This window comes from Rhineura floridana, chromosome 5 (genome assembly GCF_030035675.1).
Source record: "Rhineura floridana isolate rRhiFlo1 chromosome 5, rRhiFlo1.hap2, whole genome shotgun sequence".
Lineage (NCBI taxonomy): Eukaryota > Metazoa > Chordata > Lepidosauria > Squamata > Rhineuridae > Rhineura > Rhineura floridana.
The window spans coordinates 1039284-1060254 of record NC_084484.1 but is presented as its reverse complement, the minus strand read 5'-3'; the positions used below and the strand labels follow the sequence as shown (position 1 = coordinate 1060254).

Genomic DNA, 20971 nt, shown 5'->3' with positions numbered 1-20971 from the left:
GGGGGCCCTGCCTAGGGGTGCCAGTGAAAGCCTTCATGTGCGGGTTTGTGACCCCCATCTTAATGGGCCATCTTATTAAAACACATTGTTTCTTTCTATTGAATGTGGCAACCCTGGACTTTGTATATCCTTAATATTTCATGTCTTCATGGAATGCTATGAAATCTGTTTTAAAAATACTATATTGAATGATGTGTATCCTCCTCCAAAACCCCACAATTTAGGATAACAGTTCATACTTCTGATGAAGTGGACTGTAGTCCACAAAAGCTTGGGCAATTTTGACAGCTTAGTGGGCCCACCCAGTTGTCAATTATATAACGTCATATTTTCAAAGCCCTTGGAGCAGTGCAGTAAGCCTAAGTCCAGGAAGAAGCCTCTGTGCGCGCTCTTCAATAGTAAAAGGTAGCAACAGAGATGTTTCTCTGATTATAGCACAGTAGTAGTCTCCTGTTGAGAAAGCCTCCCTTGTTGCTCTCTGATCTTAGTGTCGTGCTCCCACAGTGCTAAGATGGGAGGTAAGCCACTGCCTTCCCCACCCCCATCGCCTGCCTTTTAAAGTGTTAAAGGCTTTCCTCCAGTCTTAGTGCTGTAGTCCCACATCACATAGTTCAGAAATAAGAGATATGCTGCTCTGGTGACAGAGTGGAATAGGGAGCTCACCGGGGCAATAGACCGGGTGGCTCCGAAACGTCCTCTCCCCCTGAATAGAACTCAGACCACACCATGGTATACACCACGGTTGTGGGGTTTGAGGCAGGAGGTGAGACGGCTAGAACGCCGGTGGCGGAAGTCTTGCTTCGAGGACGATCGGACACTGGTTAGAGCAGCAATTGCAGCCTACCAAGTGGCAACAAAGGCAGCAAAGAAGGGCTTCTTTGCTGCCTCTATTGCATCCGCAGAATGTTGTCCCAGGAGGTTGTTCCAAGTGGTCCGAAGCCTGGTCGGTCCAGCTGCCCAGGAACCCCTGGAGCACTCTAAAGCCTCCTGTGACGCATTTGCAAAACATTTTGCTGATAAAATCGATCGCCTGAAGAGCGTAATTCCGCACGCCGTGGACACAGCAAGCGGGCCAGAGGCGATCAGTTGCGATCCGGTCCGGTGGGATCGGTTTCAGCCTCTTCCCTCTGAGGAAGTGGACAAGGTGCTCTCTACTGTGAGACTGACCACTTGTTTGTTTGACCCTTGCCCCACGTGGCTCATTCTGGGCTGCAAAGAGAGACTGAGCGAAGGGATCATGGCGGTGGTAAATGCTTCCTTGGAAGAGGGGGCATTGCCATCCGCCCTCAAGGAGGTGGTAATAAAGCCCATCTTGAAAAAACCCTCCTTGGATCCCCAAGATTTAAACAACTTTCGCCCAGTCTCCAATTTACCATTCTTGGGCAAGGTGATCGAACGTGTGGTGGCTAAACAGCTACAGACACATTTGGAGGAAACAGATTACTTAGATCCATTCCAGTCGGGCTTCAGGACTGGATATGGAACTGAAACAGCCTTGGTCGCTCTGGTGGATGATTTAAGGAGGGCGTTGGATAGGGGAGAACACTCCTTCCTCGTCCTCCTGGATCTCTCAGCGGCTTTTGATACCGTTGACCACAGTATCCTCCTGGATCACCTGGAGGGAATGGGAATTGGGGGCACTGTTTTACGGTGGTTCCGTTCCTATCTCTCTGACAGGCACCAGAGGGTGGCATTGGGAGAGGAGGTTTCAGACCCTTGGCCTCTCAATTGTGGTGTGCCACAGGGTTCTATCCTCTCTCCCATGCTGTTTAACATCTATGTAAAGCCGCTGGGAGCTATCATCAGGAGATTTGGGTTGCAGTGTCACCAATATGCGGATGACACTCAGCTCTATCTCTCATTTAAGTTCTCACCGGAGTTGGCTGTGGAGACTATTTCCAAGTGCCTGGAGTCTGTAAGTGAATGGATGGGAGGAAACAGGCTGAAACTGAACCCTGACAAGACTGAGGTACTGCTTGTGGCAGATAAGAGAAGGATAGGAGATATTGACCTGATGCTGAACGGGGTTAGATTGTCCCTGAAGGACCAGGTTCGCAGCCTCGGGGTCATTCTTTACTCCCAGCTGTCCATGGAGGCTCAGGTGTCAGCGGTGAGCCGGGCAGCTTGGTATCAATTACGTCTGATACAGAGGCTGCTACCCTACCTTCCGGTCCATCTGCTCCCACGGGTGGTGCATGCCCTGGTCTCCTCTCGCTTAGACTATTGTAATGCGCTCTACGTGGGGCTACCCTTGAAGATGGTCCGGAAATTACAACTGGTACAGAATGCGGCGGCACGGTTGATTAAAAACAGCCGCCGCCGGGATCATATCACCCCAGTGCTGGAAGATCTGCACTGGCTACCAGTTGTGTACCGAGCCCAATTCAACGTGTTGGTGTTAACCTTTAAAGCCCTGTACGGTGTCGGTCCAGTTTATCTAAAGGAGCGCCTCCAGCATCACCAGATATGCTGCCTGACGTGATCAGCCTCACAAGACCTCCTCTCGGTCCCACCAGTTAAGACAGCTAGGCTGGTGCGGACCAGAGAGAGGGCATTCTCGGTTGTGGCCCCCACCCTCTGGAACTCTCTGCCATACGACCTTCGCCAGGCCCCCTCCCTGGCAGGTTTCCGCCAAGGATTGAAAACTTGGTTGTTTCAGCGGGCATACAAGTCTCCTAGATAATTTTAGTTTACAGTGTATAGATGTAGGTTGGTGGATTATAATTGTTTTATATGTTAAAACTGTATTATATGTTGTATTTTTAATTATGTACGCCGCCTAGAGTGGCCGTTCATTCGGCCAGGTAGGCGGCCTAAAAATAAAAATTTATTATTATTATTATTATCATCTCCAGTCTTAGAGCTAAGCACCACAGTGCTAAAATCAGAGATGATATATCCGGCCTGACATAATATGATGTCACATGCTTATAGGTGGGCATGGTTTGCCCAAAATGTCTTTGTGGGCCAAATATTCCCCATTGCTGGCTTATACCATAATAAATCATGTTTAATTACGCCACTTGTTCGAAATGCCTTAGTGGTGTCTAGGAGAAAGTATAGGTGTTCCCAGTCAGAGTATTGTTAATTATTTTAACCAGTTTTATATTGCTGGTAAGATTTTTCTTGTGTAACCCCTAAACAGCTATGTTTTTTAATCTTCCAGTGATGTTATTTAATGTTTAATCATAATTTCCACTAAAATTTTATAGTTCAAATTTTATTTTCAAGAGCCAACTTTATTAGGGTCCTCTTTATATTACCATTATCTTAGCTTAATTAGACCTGGCCAGAATAATACAGCTCAGAATACAGTTTACATTATAAAAGATGATAACTGTAGATATTTTGATAAAATTCCAGTTTTAGTCTAGGTCTGAAGGGCTTTTTGTGTTAAATCTCTCAATTTGTGTGCGTATTCTTTTGATGTTAGTTTAATAAGCCTGTAGTTATCTTCCAAAAGTGACTGGAGCTTATAAAAAAAACCCGTGTATGCTTATCTTACTTGGCTGTTCATTATTTATATAATGGACTGTAATATGCAAAAAAAAAAACAGCTTTGATTTATTCTGTACCCTATCTTGATGCTTTAACCAAGGGTAGAATAATGTTCTCTTGTTGTTGTTGTTATGTGCCTTCAAGTCGATTACGACTTATGGCAACCCTATGAATCAGTGACCTCCAAGAGCATCTGTCATGAACCACCCTGTTCAGTTCTTGTAAGTTCAGGTCTGTGGCTTCCTTTATGGAATCAATCCATCTCTTGTTTGGCCTTCCTCTTTTTCTACTCCCTTCTGTTTTTCCCAGCATTATTGTTTTTTCTAGTGAATCAGGTCTTCTCATGATGTGTCCAAAGTATGATAACCTCAGTTTCATCAATTTAGCTTCTAGTGACAGTTCTGGTTTAATTTCTTCTAACACCCAATCATTTGTCTTTTTTGCTGTCCGTGGTATGCACAAAGCTCTCCTCCAACACCACATTTCAAATGAGTTTTGTATCTTTGTTTAATTTCCATGCAGCCTGCTCTGTTTAGCACCTATTTAAAAATAATTTTGCTTTGGGTAAGGTTTTGCAGTGTGATGTGCAACCTTTTTCTTGCTACTGTTAATTGTTTGGATGGTGATCAGTTTTATGCCTCGTTTCCAACCATTTTATATCTCTTATGTATCTTTCTCATTATGCTGGAATGCCTGCAGTATTAATCAGTTTGAAGTTTTAAATGCATCTTGGTATAGAGCAATCTTTAAGAACATAAGAAGAGCTCGCTGGGTCAGGCTAGTGGCCCCTTTAGTTTTCACAGTACCTGACCAGAGGCCTGTGGGAAGCCCACACGACATCAGCACAAGAGTTCTGTCCCCTCCTGAGGTTTCCAGCAACTGGTATTTAGAAGCATACCGCCTTTGACCATGGAGCTAGACTATAGCCATTGGGGCTAGTAGCCACTGATAACCTTATCTTCTATGAATTTGTCTAATCCTCTAATAAAGCCATCCAAGTTGGTGGCTAATCACTGCCTGCTATGTAAGTGAATTCCATACTTTAACTCTGCGCTGCGTGAAGAAGGACTTCCTTTCTCTGTCCTGAATCTCCCAACATTCAGCTTCATTGGATGTCCATCTGTTCTAGTGGTGTGAGAGAGGGAGAAAAGCTTTTCTATATCTACTATTGCCATGCTATGCATAATTTTATACACTTCCATCATGTCACCTCTTACTTGCCTTTTCTCTAAACTAAAAAACCCAAATGCTGCAACCTTTCCTTAGAGGAGTCGCTCCATCCCCTTGATCATTTTGGTTTCATTCGCTGAACCTTTTCCAGCTGTACAATATCCCCTTTGAAGTGAGGTGACCAGAACTGTACATAGTATTCTAAATGGGGTCACAGAATAGATCTATAATAATAATAATAATAATAATAATAATAATAATAATAATAATAATAATAATAATAAACTTTAATTTATAGGCCGCCTATCTGGCCAATGGCCACTCTAGGCGGCTTACAGTAAAATATGATAAAATACAATAAATAAGATATAGTCAATACATTACATACAAGTTCAGTATAATAAATTATCAGCATTTCAATACAAGGCTAATTTACCCTAGAAGTCTCAGAGGTTGTAAAGGCCTGGTTAAAGAGCCAAGTCTTCAGGCCCCGGCGAAATATTTCTAGGGAAGGGGCATGTCGAAGATCTATTGGGAGGGAGTTCCAGATCGAGGGGGCCGCCACAGAGAAAGCTCTCTCCTGAGTCTTCACCAACCTAGCCACTTTAGTTGGCGGGACTGAGAGCAGGTCCTGTGTGGCCGATCTCGTAGGGCGGCACAATTTATGACGGTGGAGGCGCTCCGTCAGATATACTGGGCCCAAACCGTATAGGGCTTTAAAGGTTAATACCAGCACCTTGAATTGAGCCCGGAACATAACTGGAAGCCAGTGGAGATTGTAAAGCATTGGAGTAATATGATCGTATCGGCGGCTATTCGTGAGTAAACGAGCTGCCGTATTTTGTACCAGCTGTAGTTTCCGGACTGTTTTCAAGGGTAGCCCCACGTAGAGCGCATTGCAGTAGTCTAAACGAGAGGTGACCAGAGCGTGCACTACAAGTGGGAGCTGGTGAACAGGAAGATAGGGTTGCAGCCTTCGAACGAGGCGCAGTTGACCCCAAGCTGCTCGGCACACCGATGAAACTTGGGCCTCCATAGACAGCTTTATGATATTGGTGGTTTTATTTTCAGTTCTTTTCCTAATGATCCCTGTCATGGAATTTGCCTTTTTCGCAGCTGCTGCACACTGAGTTGACATCTTCACCAAGTTATCCACAACCTACCCCAAGGTCTTGTTCCTCATCAGTCACCATCAGTTCAGAGCCTGTAAAATTCAGATTTTTTGCCATATATGCAGCACTTTATCCTTGTTTACATTGAATTGCATATGCCATTTTTGCCACCAATTCACTCATTTTGGAGAGGTCCTTTGAAAGCTTTTCACAATCCTTTTTTATTTTAACGACCCTGAATGATTTAGTATTATCAGCAAACTTGGCCACCTTACTGCTCACCCCAAACTCTTGTTTGGTTATGAACACGTTAAAAAGCACAGGTCCCGATAGTGATCTTTGAGGAACCCCACTTTATACATCTGTCCATTTATTCCTGCTCTCGCCTCCTGTTACTTAACCAGTTCCCAATCCACAAGAGGACCTCTGCTTTTATGCCATGACTGCTAAGCTCACTCAGGAGTCTTTGGTGAGGTGCCTTGCTGAAAGCATTTTGAAAGTCCAAATACACTATGTCAACTGGATCACCTCTATCTATATGCTTGTGGACACTCTCAAAGAACTCTAATAGGTTAGTGAGATAGGACTTACACTTGTAGAAGCCATGCTGGTTTTGCTTCAGCAAAGCTTGTTCTTCTATATGCTTGGTTATTTTATCTTTAACAATACTTTCCACCAGTTTTCCTGGGACAGACATTAAGCTAACTGGCCTGTAATTTTCAGGATCCCTCCCCTTCCCCCAAGTCCCTTTGTAAAATACTGGTGTTCCATTAACCGCTTTCCAGTTCTCAGATATGGAGTTGGATTTTAAGGAGAAGTTACATATTTTTATTAGAAGACCAGCAATTTCATATTTGATTTCTTCAGGAATTCTCCAGTGGATGCCATCCAGACCTGGCAATTTGTTGGTTTTTATTTTGTCTATTAGACCTAGAACTTTATCTCTTGTCACCACTATTTGCCTCAGTTCCTCAGACTCGCTTCTTGTGAAATTTAGTTTAGGCATAGGGGTCCGCCTAATCACTTTCTCTGTGAAAACAGATGCAAAGAATCAAGGCAGCTGCTCCGCAATTTTCTTATCCTCCTCTCGCACACGTATTGATTCCCTTGTCATCCAAAGGTCCAATTGTCTCCCTAGACAATCTCCTGCTGCTGATGTTTTTAAATAACTATTTTGTTGGTCTTTATGTTTTTAGCAGTGTGCTTTCAGTGTTAATAGCAAAAAAAAATTAAATGCTTTTTTTACCTTTCTCGTGCACCTGGCTTGCCTCCATTATTCTCTCAACAGAAAATTACCATATTTTTTGCTAGTGATAAGGGTTTTCTGGAAATTTTTGAGTTTGTAAATTGGGCTATGCAAATTTATGTGGTCTTGCTACTATTCTTCCTGTAACAGTTTGGTCCTCTAGTTGTTGTTGGTCTTCAGATTCCATAATTCCCGAAATTGGCCATGTTGGCTGGGGCTGATGAGAGCTGGCATCCAACAACAATGGGAGGGTCACAGGTTAGCCATTCCAGTTTTAAAATATTCCATTGACCTCCCGTTACAGTAGGGCCCCATTCATACGGCAGGTTAGGTTCCGGACCCCTGCTGGAAAGCAAAAACCTCTGAAAAGTGGATCAGCTGTAATGCGGGGGTCTGGAACCTAACCCGCTGACCGCACCAGAGGAGGAGAAGATCAGATCTTCCCCTCGGGCGCGATCAGCTCAAGTGGGAGTCTGATCACAAGAAGAGGAGATCAGCTGTAGCACACTACAGCAGATCTTCCCCTCCTCCGGTGCGATCGGCCGGAGTGCGGGGAGCTCCAGCCCCCCTCCAGCTGATCGGCCCGCTGAAAAGCGGGGCGCCAAGAAGCGGGGCCCTACTGTATCATTAAAGTTGGAAGCTGAATCTTAAAAGTTCACAATACTTAGTACTTGTATAGCACTTCAAATCTCTTCACATACAATGCCAAGCATGCAGCTGCTCAGTGGGGTGGGCTGGCCTGGCAGCGCCTTGTTTCCCCCACCTCCTGTAAATAGACCCCACAGCAAAAAAAAAGTCATAAGCTTTGGGATAAGGAGGAATTGCATGACTGGCTGTGATAGAACTAGAGCTGCCTGCAGCATTGCCCAGACAAGGAGAAGTTGAAGCTGGCTTCTCACTCTGTTCTTCTGTGGAGGACTGGAGAAAAGGAAAGAGAACCCCCTCCTCTTTTCTCTAAACTTTAAAGTGAGTAACATACATGCAGTAGGTTTTATCTGTAAGCATAGCTGAACTGACAATTGGAAGTTTAGAGTGTTCAGTAGTTGAAGAAGGGTTTTTTCTTCTGTTTCTGTTGTAAAGTTAGATCCCCTCGTTTGTTGATACAGTTATTTTCATTGTTCATTTATAACTAGAGATGTAAAATTTCCAGAAATTGAAGTGATGGAAAAAACTGGTTTTTCCCCCAGAAAAAAATGGATTTTTTTGGAAAAATTGAAAAAATGCATTATTAGCACTTTTTGGAGATTGAAAGTCACTTTGCTACTTCAGGAACATCAAATGTAATTATGTACAAGTTGGTGTGGTATAAAATTATCAAATTTGGTATATTAAAAGTACATTTTATTCAAACAATTATTACAAATTAAATTTACTTTTTAAATTTTTTACTTTTTTTTGTAACAAATGGATCTACAAGATCCTGAACTGTAAGGAACCTCTTTCATTTTGCCAGTTTATAAGGAGCAGGCAAAAAACAATTATAAAAAAACCCAGAAGAAACCATGTCTCTGCTAGTCCTCCACAGTGTCAAGCAGACGTAAAGCGTCCATTCCCATAAAAAGAACAGAAAAGGGGGGGGCAAGATTCAATAAAACATTTTATTCATCATGCTAAAATAAAACATGCCATAATGCATTTTTTCTTCATTTTTTTCAATTTTCCGGAAAAAAAACAAAAAAGGCTTCAGGAAAAAAAATTTCCGGGTTTATTCCAGGCCTTCATATCTCTATTTATAACGCTGGAATCCTACCATATATATTAAGACTCAACTCTCTTAAAGGAAGTCCTGCATTAGCTTAGTGCAGTTTTCTGCAACAAGATGAAGTGTTGACCACTGGTTCAAATGCCTTTTAAAATGAATTAGACAAATTAATGGAGCAGGGGAAATCTCACAGCTATTAATCAGAGACAACATTTCTGAATATTCCATCTTCCCCATTATATGCTGGGAACATATAATGGTGGTGATGGTGGTTGATTCTGGCAGGACGATTCTATACTAGGGGAACCTTTGGAATCATCTAGGAGCAAAATGCTTAGGGTTTCCCCCCCACATATTAGCCTTTTAGAGCAGAGCCAGCAGCTTAACTTAGAAAATGCATTGTTTTGATAATAAGATTGTGCCTTAGTGCATGTGCAGAGTGCAAATCCTATAGCAGTGTGTCTGGTGGGAGTTTTCCCGGGTCAAAATATATGATTCTAACCTTGGCACTTTTTCTTTTTAAAGCACTAGTATAGCTATGTGGTACATAGTATAATTTTACTCCCAGTGTTTATATAGCATACACTGCACAATGCTGGTGGCATAAGTTCCTTTAAATTCCTATAAAATGGGGGGTGTCGTTTGTTGCTCTGGTTTGGGCAGCAAAATGTCTTTGGCTGGCCCTTATCAGACATAAGGCCTGTTTAGCTTCACTGAGGTTGTTACATCTTGTGCCTTCAGACTATGCCCATATTTCAAATGGATGGAGACAAGGAAGATTTGCTTGCCTAAGGCTACCTAATAAATTCATGGTAGAGGCGAGATTCAAGCCAAGGACTTCCTGACCACATACCTCTTAGCCCCAGGCCAGGCCAGGGAACCTGTGGCCCTCCAGGTGTTGTTGGACCACAGCTCTCATCATTCCTGGTGATTGACCCTGCTGGTTGGGACTGATGCGAGTTGGAGTCAAACAACATTTGGAGGGCCACAGATTCACCACTCCTGCCCTGTGATGTACCACCTCAGGTTTTTTTAAATAACAGTGACTGATCATGTTTGTTTAAAATGTATACTCCGCTGTTCTTTATAAAATAAAGGCTAAAGTTTTTTTGCACAAATGAAAAAAACACATCAAGCACAATAAAATCCATTCAGATTAGTAAAAGCAGTTCAAATTACTAAAATTACACAGCTTCTTCTTATGTGATTACCAACTAGTAAATATACCACACTCTATAATCTTTTTTCCGGATCCCATAGGATAAAAAAGAATCTTATTTTCCTATTTTATTACTTTTAGATATAAAGCATTCATTTTAACTAAGTATATATTTTATTTCCTACTTTGAACAAGTATTATGTTTGTTCAGGTGATTGCTGAACATCCAGATGCCTCAAGCGATGAAATTGAAGAGCTGCTGGAATCACAGTGGAATATGCTTAGCGAAAAACAGAAAGCACGCTATAACACAAAATTTGCCATAGTGACCTCTCCCAAATCTGAAGAAGACACTGGTAAACGTAAAACTGTGCTAGTCTACTCTAACTAAGTTTAATATATGTGGTGGTATTAAACTAAGCACACAGTTTGAGCCTTGCAAGGAGAGCAGACTTTTCTGTTCTCTGCGTCTAACTTTGGTGTGTTGTGATGATAGCAGTGAATGCAGTCTTTCCAAAAAAAAAAAAGTCAATCATGTCTGCATTTCTTGGTCATTGTTCTGCAAAGTTGCTCTGTGTAACCCTACTGTTTAGATATTGCTGGTTTCTCATTCCCTTCCTGTCTATAAGCAGCTACCTCACTGTTAGCAAAGGGAGAATGGTGGAAATGAGAAGTAATCGTAGCATTCTCATTCAACATAAAGTTCTTAAAATGATAGTGTAATTATATTTCCCTTTGTTTATAAGAAGTGAAACTGTTGACATGCATAAACATCAGGAATGGATGTTTCCAAATGACAAATAACTAACTGAAGAGTGTGCTGCTCTCCCAGAATAGCATCACAGCCCGGAAGGTATCTGGTTAGGTTACGATCATGACAAACACTTCACGTAATATCCTGGTAAAAGATACTTGGAATAATTAATAAATTTGAAGGGAAAATAGGAGTAATATTGAATATCTTTCTCAGTAAAAGTATCAGTAGTAATGCAGTATATATTTAGTATATTTACTTAACCTAACAATTATGGAAATCTTAAGCCATCAGGTTGCTGCTTTGGGCAATGAGTGGAATGAGGGTGTGTTTGATAGACTTGTCAGTTTTGCAAAAATGTATAAAAAGTGCAGTCAGTTTTGTTATCTGTGTATGAAATAACATCTTGTGGGAAAGTTAACAGCTTTGTCTTAATGTGTAAATTATTCAATGTCAATTTAAAAAACAAAGAAACATTCTGTATCTCTAAAGGTTCATCACAGAAGAGTATGGGAGAAGCCAAGCATAAAGTCTTTCAAGAATCCCCTAAAAGGAGATCAAGATCCAGAAGTAATTGAAATTTGTGCTGTGTACTTTTGATTCATTATAAGTAATCTTTTAAATCTGCCTTTTATGTAATTGCTCACAAATCATAATTTTTCTCTCAGATGTTGTGCTCTTTTGGCTTTAGAATTTTTCTGGATCCTGAATTAAATATTTGAGTGCTGTAGTGCTGAATTTTATTCGACTTCCTGATAGTTTCATCCTGCAAAATAATTCAAATGAATATTTTTTCCCCATATCTATACAAGATGTCTTTCATGCTTGGGCACATTTTTAGCAGTCTGCAAATTATCATCATTGTATAGATTCTGTCAGTATATGTTCAGAAAATATTGGTGTATATAATAAATGCTGGTTGCAGTCTTTTTAAACATCCTAATTAACTCCAGTCATGACTGGACAGTTATCGTAGCTTTTAAAAAAAGTTTATTAGAATTTGTTGCAGGATAGCAAATTATATTCTGAAGCTTAAAGTTCTGACTACCAAAAAAAACAGCTGATCCTCAAGGCACTTGAATGCTGCTCTTTTAACTCCATATCAAACATGCAATTCAGCCTCAGACTTAGCAGTACAGTTGAAGAGGAAGAAATACTTAAGACGAAGTTGATTACTATTTTTATGTAGTTTTCCTTTTTTGAAGTAGAATCTGTACACCAAAACAGTTTTTGAAAATTAGCATAAATTAGCTGTTGATCTTCTGTCTTGGAGCCACCTTCTTATAACATGGAATTTATCTACTTCATCTCCCCTCATACATTAACATGCAGGGAATTTGAATTCTTCTTGAGGATATTTGCTTTTCTAGGATTGGATTAACACAACACATTTAAAATGAGGTTTTTGTGGCCTCTGTACAAAATAAATTCACATGCTACATATATTGCTATGTATATGTCAAACTATGAGAAGAATTATGTGTTACACTAGCGATCTCACAGACGGAGGTATAACAACTTAAACTTAATTCATAGAAGAAATTATTTCAAAACAAAAGTAAGACTTCAAATTGTGGATTCATTGGTAAATTGTTGGAAACAGGAAATGAATATTAACTTGGAGAATAACTAGTATTTTAATAGGAAGCTTAGCTATGAGATGTTTGCACTGTAAAACTAGTTTAAGAAATAGAAGTTGCAAACCCCAGGGTGTTAAGGGTAATAAAACATATTAAAACTGACCAAAGCTGATGAAACTAGATCAGTTCAAGATACCTTGTAAATGAGCTTTAGACCTTTTTCATGTAAGTTTCCCCCATCCCCCTACTCCAAGGTAACTTACATGGAAATAAAAGGAAACCAATAAAGAGGACAAAGAAACCTAAAGAAGATTTTGAACTTCAGGAACCACCTAGGAAAAGGCTCAGGATGGATAAAAAGAATTACTTAAAGGTAACTACAGTATATTGTTGGCATGTTCGGGTACGTTATAGTAGCACCAGACTTGATTATAACTTTCAATTTATCAGAATTTCTATAATGTTTTGCTTCACTACAAGCAAATACATTCATTATGAAGTGGTTACTCAGAATGCACTTAACACACATGCATGGGATGCATGTGAAAACATATTCTGTAATATTGTGAAATACATATTTGAGTCTCTCTTTTCCTGAATCTTTTTACCAAGTGGGTGGGAGAGGTACTGTCAGATAACCAAGAGGGGAAAGGATTATTATCTGCATTTGGGGAACCTGGTGTCTTTCACCTGGGAAAGAGTATCTCAAATACCCCTTCTCCCTAGGAACACTATAGGGGAATATCACTGCTTTCCCCTGCTTTTGGGAGCCACCTATACTTTAATAATGAAGTAGTTATAACACTAATCTTTTCAGCTCAGATATATTTGCATATCTATCAACCCTTCACATTAAGGAATGGGACAAAAATGCTGCATTTAACTGGCCTGGATGCCAGAATTAATATGGACACACACAAGTGAGAAAGAGCCGGCACAGCTATGCCACATACACTTCCACAATTTAGTGGACATTTTGCAAGTATTTTTAAAAGCTCGCTTGCAAAAGCAATAGCACAAATGGCAATTTCCCTTTTTTATTTCATATCTTGACTACCATAAGAAGTATTAAAATAAGCTTTTGTTGGAAGAAACCTTATTGTAATGCTTAGTTTTAATGCTGACTTAAACGTTTTTTTAAGCCACTATAAAACGTTTGTGGTTAGCATGTAGTCTTTAAAACTCAGGTGACCGAATTAAAATTAATATATGTGTAGATATTTACTTTAATTTTAATCTGCATCTGGTTCTCTTCTACCTATGGCATGCTGGTGAGGAGGAGACAGTTCTTCTTAAGACCCTGGTTAGTTTAGTATTCAGGATTTAGGATCCTAAATTTTGTAAACTTTATTTCACAAAATATTAGAGTTGAAAGGGGCCTGAGTCCACCCCCCTGTTCAATGCAGGAATCCAACTTAAAGCATATCTGACAGGTGTTTGTCCAGGTCCTTTGAATGCCTCCAGTGTTGGAGAGCCCACCACCTCCCTAGGTAATTGGTTCATAGAATATAATAATAAAATCGTAGAGTTGGAAGAGGCCTGTAAGGCCATCAAGTCCACCCCCCTGCTCAATGCAGGAATCCAAATTAAAGCAGGTAGCTGCCTCGAATACCTCCAGTGTTGGAGAGCCCACCACCTCCCTAAGTCATTGGTTCATAGAATATAATAATAAAATCGTAGAGTTGGAAGAGGCCTGTAAGGCCATCAAGTCCACCCCCCTGCTCAATGCAGGAATCCAAATTAAAGCAGGTAGCTGCCTCGAATACCTCCAGTGTTGGAGAGCCCACCACCTCCCTAGGTAATTGGTTCATAGAATATAATAATAAAATCGTAGAGTTGGAAGAGGCCTGTAAGGCCATCAAGTCCACCCCCCTGCTCAATGCAGGAATCCAAATTAAAGCAGGTAGCTGCCTCGAATACCTCCAGTGTTGGAGAGCCCACCACCTCTCTAAGTCATTGGTTCCATTGTTGTACCGCTCTAACAGTTAGGAAGTTTTTCCTGATGTTCAGTTGAAATCTGGTTTCCTGTAACTTGAGCCCATTATTCCATGACCTGCACTCTGGGACGATCGAGAAGAGATCCTGGCCCTCCTCTGTGTGGCAGCCTTCCAAGTACTTTGTTTCTAGTCCCCTGATCATCCTTGTTGCCCTCCTCTGAACTTATTCCAGTTTGTCTGCATCCTTCTTAAAGTGTGGTATCCAGAACAGGACACAGTACTCAAGATGAGGCCTAACCAGTGCCAAATAGAGGGGAACCAATTCTTCATGTGATTTGAAAAGTATACTTCTGTTAAAGCAGCCTAAAGTAGCATTTGCCTTTTTTGTAGCCACATCACACTGTTGGCTCATATTCAGCTTGTGATCAACAACAACCCCAAGATCCTTCTCACATGTAGTATTGCTGAGCCAAGTATTCCCCATGTTATAATCTGGAACGATGGTTCCATTGTCATACCTCTCTAACAGTTAAGGAAGTTTCATGTGTAACCTCATAGCAGTAGAGTTGGAGGCTCCTAGTCCAACCTTCTGCTTGATGCAGGAAACAGCTAAAGCAACCCAACAGATGGAACAGAATGGTTTTCAAAAGTCTCCGAAACGCCATCAGGGAAGGAGCAGAGTGGGTTTCTTGGGGTAGGGCTTGGGGGTCATGGATGAAAAGGCCCTCTCCCCCCTGTCTGCCAGTTTAACATCTTTCATTCCAGGCACGCAGAGAAGATCAGAGCCACGTAGAGCATGGGGTATATTTTAAAATAACCTTTTAAAAAAAGATTGAGGATCACACGTGGATCCTTAAAATTGTCTTTAGTGTTTCATGATTCACTATTGGAAAGAACTATACCTTGAAGTCTGTGGTACAACTGCTTGTGACAGACTGGTGTAGACTGTAGGTCAGTTTTTGTGGGCTGCTGTTGATGGTTGGCCTGGTGCTTTCATAGCTTGACATCGGAGTACAAGATGTTTTGGCTTTCTGGTCTACGATTCTATGAGTGCAGCTCTTTATTTTTCTCTCTCAGCTTTTACTCTGATAAACCTGCACATCAACTGAGAATATGTGTGGGGTGTGTGTGTTGGTTCTTACTCAAGGAAGCCCTGAGTTTGCAGAACAGTTGGTTTGGTTGCTCTTTACTTAAGTAAAGCTTCATCTCAAATAGGAGTACACAAAAAAATTGTGTACTCAGGATTTCAGTGTTAATCATTTCTGCAAGAGTCCTTTAGAGTCATAACTCATATACTCATAACTCAGTATATTTAAGGCTTGATTCCAGCATTCTTTCCAGTGTACAAATTGTGTGTATAAGTCTCCTTGTTTGGATTCTGAGGGATCTGTACCCATCCACCAGTGTTCTGAACAATTGGGAGGGGAACAGAGGTTTCAGGGACTGATGGATATCCCTCATTTTCTCAGATATGGATCTTTTCAACATTAAACTGTCCTTTTCAACAGTTGCAGTTGTCCTTTTTAAAAAGCCATTGCTTCGTTTGCTTTAGCACCAGCTGATCTCCCTTAAACAGTAGAGAATTAATCAAGCCCATCTCTGTGATTTACTATATAAGGCAATATAAAGAACTTTTGGGTATTTGTTACATAATGCCAAGAAAACAGTCCTCAAATTTTAAGGGCCTTATTAAGTGTTTTGGCTTCTCATGTGGAAATCAGCTGTCTTTGCTTGTTCAGAATGCTGAAGGGCCCCATCCCACGACAGCCCAGCAAGCAGGAAAGACTCAAAAGAGCTGGACCACTGGCTTACCCCTTGCCTTTCCCTGGGAAGAGAGAGGCCTAGTAGCCCTAGTCAAACAGCAGCTACTCTTTGCCAGAAAAAAGGGATCATGAGGTGGACGGTGGTGGTAGGCTTGTCTTCAACACTTGGAAGTTGCCAATCTTCCCTGTTCCTCCCCTGTCCAAGGAATATTGGCAGTTTAAGAATTCCAACCATAAACCCCTTCAGGAGCTGTTGCTGTGAGTTTGCTATGCTGGGGATGGCAGAGGAAGGTCAGTGTTGAATAGCTCTGTCATTTCTAGCCTTCTCTGTTGGTACAGTTGCAGACAGCATTCCGGCTTTTGAACAGGCAGAGACAGCTGCTTCCCACATAATGTGTGGCCAGGTGCCTACAAGCCACATGTACTCTTCCTGGTAGTGCAGCATCTTAGCCAAAATTGCTTGCTTTTGGTCTTTCCTCACCTTTCAGCTGTTGAAGGGTATGTGTAGATAAGATATTCTGCCTCATTCTTTCCTTTAGTTTCAATTGCATGCTCTTCTTTATACTGGAAATAAGTATCTCCTTATTTGTACCTTACTTATGGAATCAAGGCATGTGGTTATAACATGATTTTTTTTAAAAAAAGTTTTCATTGAGTATAGAATTGAATAGCCTTAATTTAGTGAACACAATGCAATTTCAAATACAAGTGAATTATTCCTTTCATGCTCATATCAACTGTGAGTTGGTCAAAACAATGTAAAACAAAACTTAGCACCCTTTAAAAATTATTATCAAAACCCTTGATAGAGTTTTGGATAGACCGTGCTGCAACCGGTTTGTTTTTATCTTTAAAAATAATGATAAATGGTTGTTTTGATGGATAGTATCTTACCTCCATTGAGAGAAACCAAATGAGATGGGTTTTTTTACCTATAGGGTGGACTTTTCACCTCTGTTGTATCTGCTGTAGTTTTGTATTACAAAATCAGTATAAGTGAAACAAAAACATTTATCTGGTAACAAGCCCTGAAGTCATTTCCGCATTTATCCAAATCAGGAGGGATTTTTTTTATTTTTTTTTATTTCATTTCATTTCATTTTTTTTTGTAACAGAGAGAGACAAGCAGTGACAAAGCAAGAAAAACAAACTCTGCTAAGGTCACAGAAACTTCTTCACAAAAGAACCAGTCAGGTAACGTGGTTAGAATAAGTTTTGATGTAACACTTTACATTAAATCTTTATAAATTCTAGTTTCCTAAGATGACCAACTACATTTTTTGATGGAAAAAAGGTGGCATTGTTTGAATGCCAAGGTGAGTTGCTTTTTTCCTATACTGCTGTTGTTGATCAGTATCTCCTTCTAATGTTGCTAATTTAAAACAAATAGCTGATTAAGTTACCATTTTGTAGCTCAGTGTGAATACAAGCTCAAAAGTATAGTTTAAAACTACTAAGGGAAAAATTCCAGAAAAGTAGGATTAAATAAAAATAAGAGTTCTGCTTCTGTGGCACTCCTTTTTTTTAGTGTAATCTTGTGCATTTTTAGTTGGATTCCACTAAGTTACAGTGCTATCATGGCATAAAGTTTCGCGCAATGGAAATGGACTGCCTTCAAGTCGATTCCGACTTATGGCGACCCTATGAATAGGGTTTTCATGGCAAGCGGTGTTCAGAGGGGGGTTACCATTGCCTTCCTCTGAGGCTGAGTTTCATAGGTGTAATCAAATTCATCAGCAGTGTCTGGTAAATTATGTTGCAGTGTTTTAAAAAAAACAAACTCGCTCATTCTGTAATGTGATAGTTTCTGAGATGCCACAGGACTCTTTGGCTTAGATCTAATGGAGCACTTGAGAGCAGGAACCACAAGTTGGGGTATCAGATTACTGCCCATTGTCACTTATTTAGTATTATGTGTATTCATGCAATTCATATACCTCTGTTATCTTTTTGGTGCCTACTGAAGACCTTCCTCTTTCAACAAGCCTTTAAGTAGAGACTTTGCATCTGTTTTGGAATTGCTTTTTAAGATGTTCTTGAAGATTTTCTTTTAAAGATTTTTTAAGATGTTTTGTTTTCTAGATGCTTTAAATGTTTTTAGTGTTTTGTCCTTTGTTTGCTGCTCTGGGCTCCCTCTGGGAGGAAGGGTGGCATAGAAGTACAACAACAATAATAATGATGATATAAAAGATTCAGTTCAACAGAACAGTGAGGAGGAATGGGAGGGTATAAAATCAGTTTGTCAAGCTGTTGGCCTGGATGCACTTCGGTAACAGTGCAGTCCTATACATGTCAACTCGGAAGTAAGCTCCATTGGGTAGTGTGGAACTTAGTCCCAGGTAAGTATGCATAGGATTGTTGCATAAGAAAAAAAAATTGGGGTATTCTAATGTGGCATGTTTTATCACAAGAACTACTTATCCAAACATGTTTCTTGTTTTTGTAAACAAGCCCTCTAACTATTGTATCTTTTTTTAAAAAAATACTAGCAAATCTGTCTTCAACCATCAGTTTCTACTTGTTGACCAAATGAGGAAAATTTGATTTACTACTCCATGCTCCACAGAGAAAAAGTGGGATGCAAATGTAATTAATAAATAAACAATAAATTTACAAACCTGTTTAACTGAAACATTTCTTAACTATTAAAACACACACTTGTTTTACAGTTCAGTATGGTGGGAGTCTAAAAGTACAGTTTAGAATATTCCTACACATTTCAGGGAATGCTTTCTACTGAATTCAAGGAAATACAAATAGAATTCCAAGTTTACTTTGTAAACAAGTTATTTTACCACAATAACAGGTCTGTCAGATGCATGTAAGCCACTGAAGAAGCGAAATCGGGCTTCAGCTGCAGAATCTTCGCATCTTGCTTATAGCAAAAGTTCATCTCCTTCAGCTTCCTTAACTGAGAACGAGGTAAAAATATGAATGAATATTGGCATTGAGATAAACCATTATAATTTCTTTTTAAAAAGAGCATACTCTAAAACAGCCTTTCCCAAACAGTGTGCCTCCAGATGTTGTTGGACCACAACTCCCATCAGCCTTAGCCAGCATTGCCAATGGTCAGGAAAGATGGGAATTGTGGTCCAACAACATCTGGAGGCACACTGGTTGGGAAAGGCTGCAGGGCGAGGAACTTGTGGCCATCCAGATGTTGTTGGATTGTAACTCATAACAGCCCCAGCCAGCATGGTGATTGCCTAAGGATGATCAGAGTTGTAGTCCACGCAACAGCTGGAAGGCCACAGGTTCCCCACCACTGCTGTAAAAAATAGAACAAGACATATTTGTTCTGTAGGTACGTCTTCCCACTCCACCTTCTTTCCACTTGTGATACACTATGGTAGGCTGATCTGTGCAAGGGACAGAGAGGAGGAAAGGCTGGAAATAGCTGGCTCAGAAAGAAGCTTAACCTCAACTGCTTCTAACAAAATGCAAAATGTATACACAAAATGCTCAGAAAGTGATGCTCCTGTCGTTTATGGAACATCTCCAGACAGCACTCTGGAAAACTCCCCACCACGCATGGTTATGGTGACTTTCTTCCTTGGTCAATCTCTTCTGTATAGAACTCTTATATCCCTTAAAACAATTAAAGGTAGAAAGATGAATCAAAGCATCTGAAAGAACATGTTTCATAAGCTTTCAAGTTAGTATATAACTTTTTGCCTACAATTCAAGCTCTACTGTGGCCAAAGTAAGTTAAAATTCTGTTTACAAATTACAAAATCAAAGTTTGACAGCGTCTTTGAAATTTTTAGAATATGTTTTAAAGTACAATTTATGTTCCAAGCTATGACTTTTCTTGAAAGGGAAAAAAGAATTGAGGAGCTGACTTGCATCCAAACACACCTTGTTCTGCTAGATAATTTTACGTATCATATGTTTATATTTTTGCTGCTTTGTGTTTAGATCAATGTTATATGGAACTAAGTGGAATAACTGAGGTATGTAATAAAGTGTATTCAAAAGTGTAAATATATGTAAGTTAAACACAGACTATTCTGAGATTACAATTATCTCAACTACCACAGAAAGGTTTAATACTTGAAATAAGCAGAAATACAATTGGTTGTGAACACATATAAGGTGTAATTACATCTGCAATATTGTAAAACTTATTGGTGTGGCTCTTGAGGTAAGTTAACGTAAGGAACTTAATGTTTCCCCCCTCTACGGCCCCCTGTGCTCCCTAAAACGTTTCTTGGGATTTGGGTTGTTGCTGAACGAGATGGGATAGAGCACAGGCAGCTGCTGCGGCCAGAAGGGAGAGGAACTCTTGGGACTTTTTTTGGAGTAGGGTTTTATTGTATTGTACTGTTACAGTCCAAGCCATTATCTTTAGATAATTCTTTCAATGTAGTAAACTAAATATTCAGGGTAGAAAGTAGCTTGGGCAGGGCAACTTTAAACCTTTCCTCCCACCTCGAGTCTGGACTGGCTCCAGCCGCGTCCTGCCCGCCACTCCGCTCTTGGTGTTCAAGCCCTCCTTTGGGGCAAGAGGACAGTTGGCAATGCCACAGTGCCAGTAGCCTTTCCAGTGTAACCAATCTGATCCCGTGCTCCCTATTAACTCAGTTGCATGAGTCTGAAGAAGGTGTGCAAAATATTCATCTAGACTTTCTTGACTGAACTATACCTGGGTATGGTTTTCTGTTGCACCCTTCCATTCCTCTGACTCCTTTTCCCTTTTGCATTTAGAAGAGCCTATGACTTGGTAGAAATTATTCCGAGAGGCACAGCAGATCTCACAGTGGCTGTAGGAGAAAACATTGCAGATGAAATTTCTGAACACCTGAACACGGGGGATTTAGTTCCATGATCAACTCAATAATTCCTCTAGTGGTAAAGTTCTCACCTCCCTGTTTGAGATAACAATCCTAGCCTTGATCATTGCCATGGATTCCTGGTCATTTGCTGGGAAACCAATTTTGAAAGGGAATCTACTCGCTGTCTGTCACAGCAGTTTGCTGAAGCAGAGGGAGATTATGTTGGCAGTTCATTAGCATTTTTAAAGCAGATGGAAAGATAATGTGCTGTC

At 40.5% G+C, this 20971-nt stretch overlaps 1 protein-coding gene across 6 annotated transcripts in view; it reads left to right on the top strand.

The window, feature by feature from the left end:
* NSD2 (nuclear receptor binding SET domain protein 2) overlaps window positions 1–20971 on the top strand; it is a 186097-nt gene that overhangs the window by 85308 nt on the left and 79818 nt on the right. For all 6 annotated transcript variants that reach the window (XM_061629803.1, XM_061629801.1, XM_061629804.1 and 3 more), the window contains 5 exons: window positions 10099–10243; window positions 11134–11211; window positions 12476–12594; window positions 17037–17115; window positions 18728–18843. In XM_061629803.1, the coding sequence (XP_061485787.1) occupies window positions 10099–10243; window positions 11134–11211; window positions 12476–12594; window positions 17037–17115; window positions 18728–18843 (537 nt within the window). The remainder of the gene's footprint in view (window positions 1–10098; window positions 10244–11133; window positions 11212–12475; window positions 12595–17036; window positions 17116–18727; window positions 18844–20971) is intronic.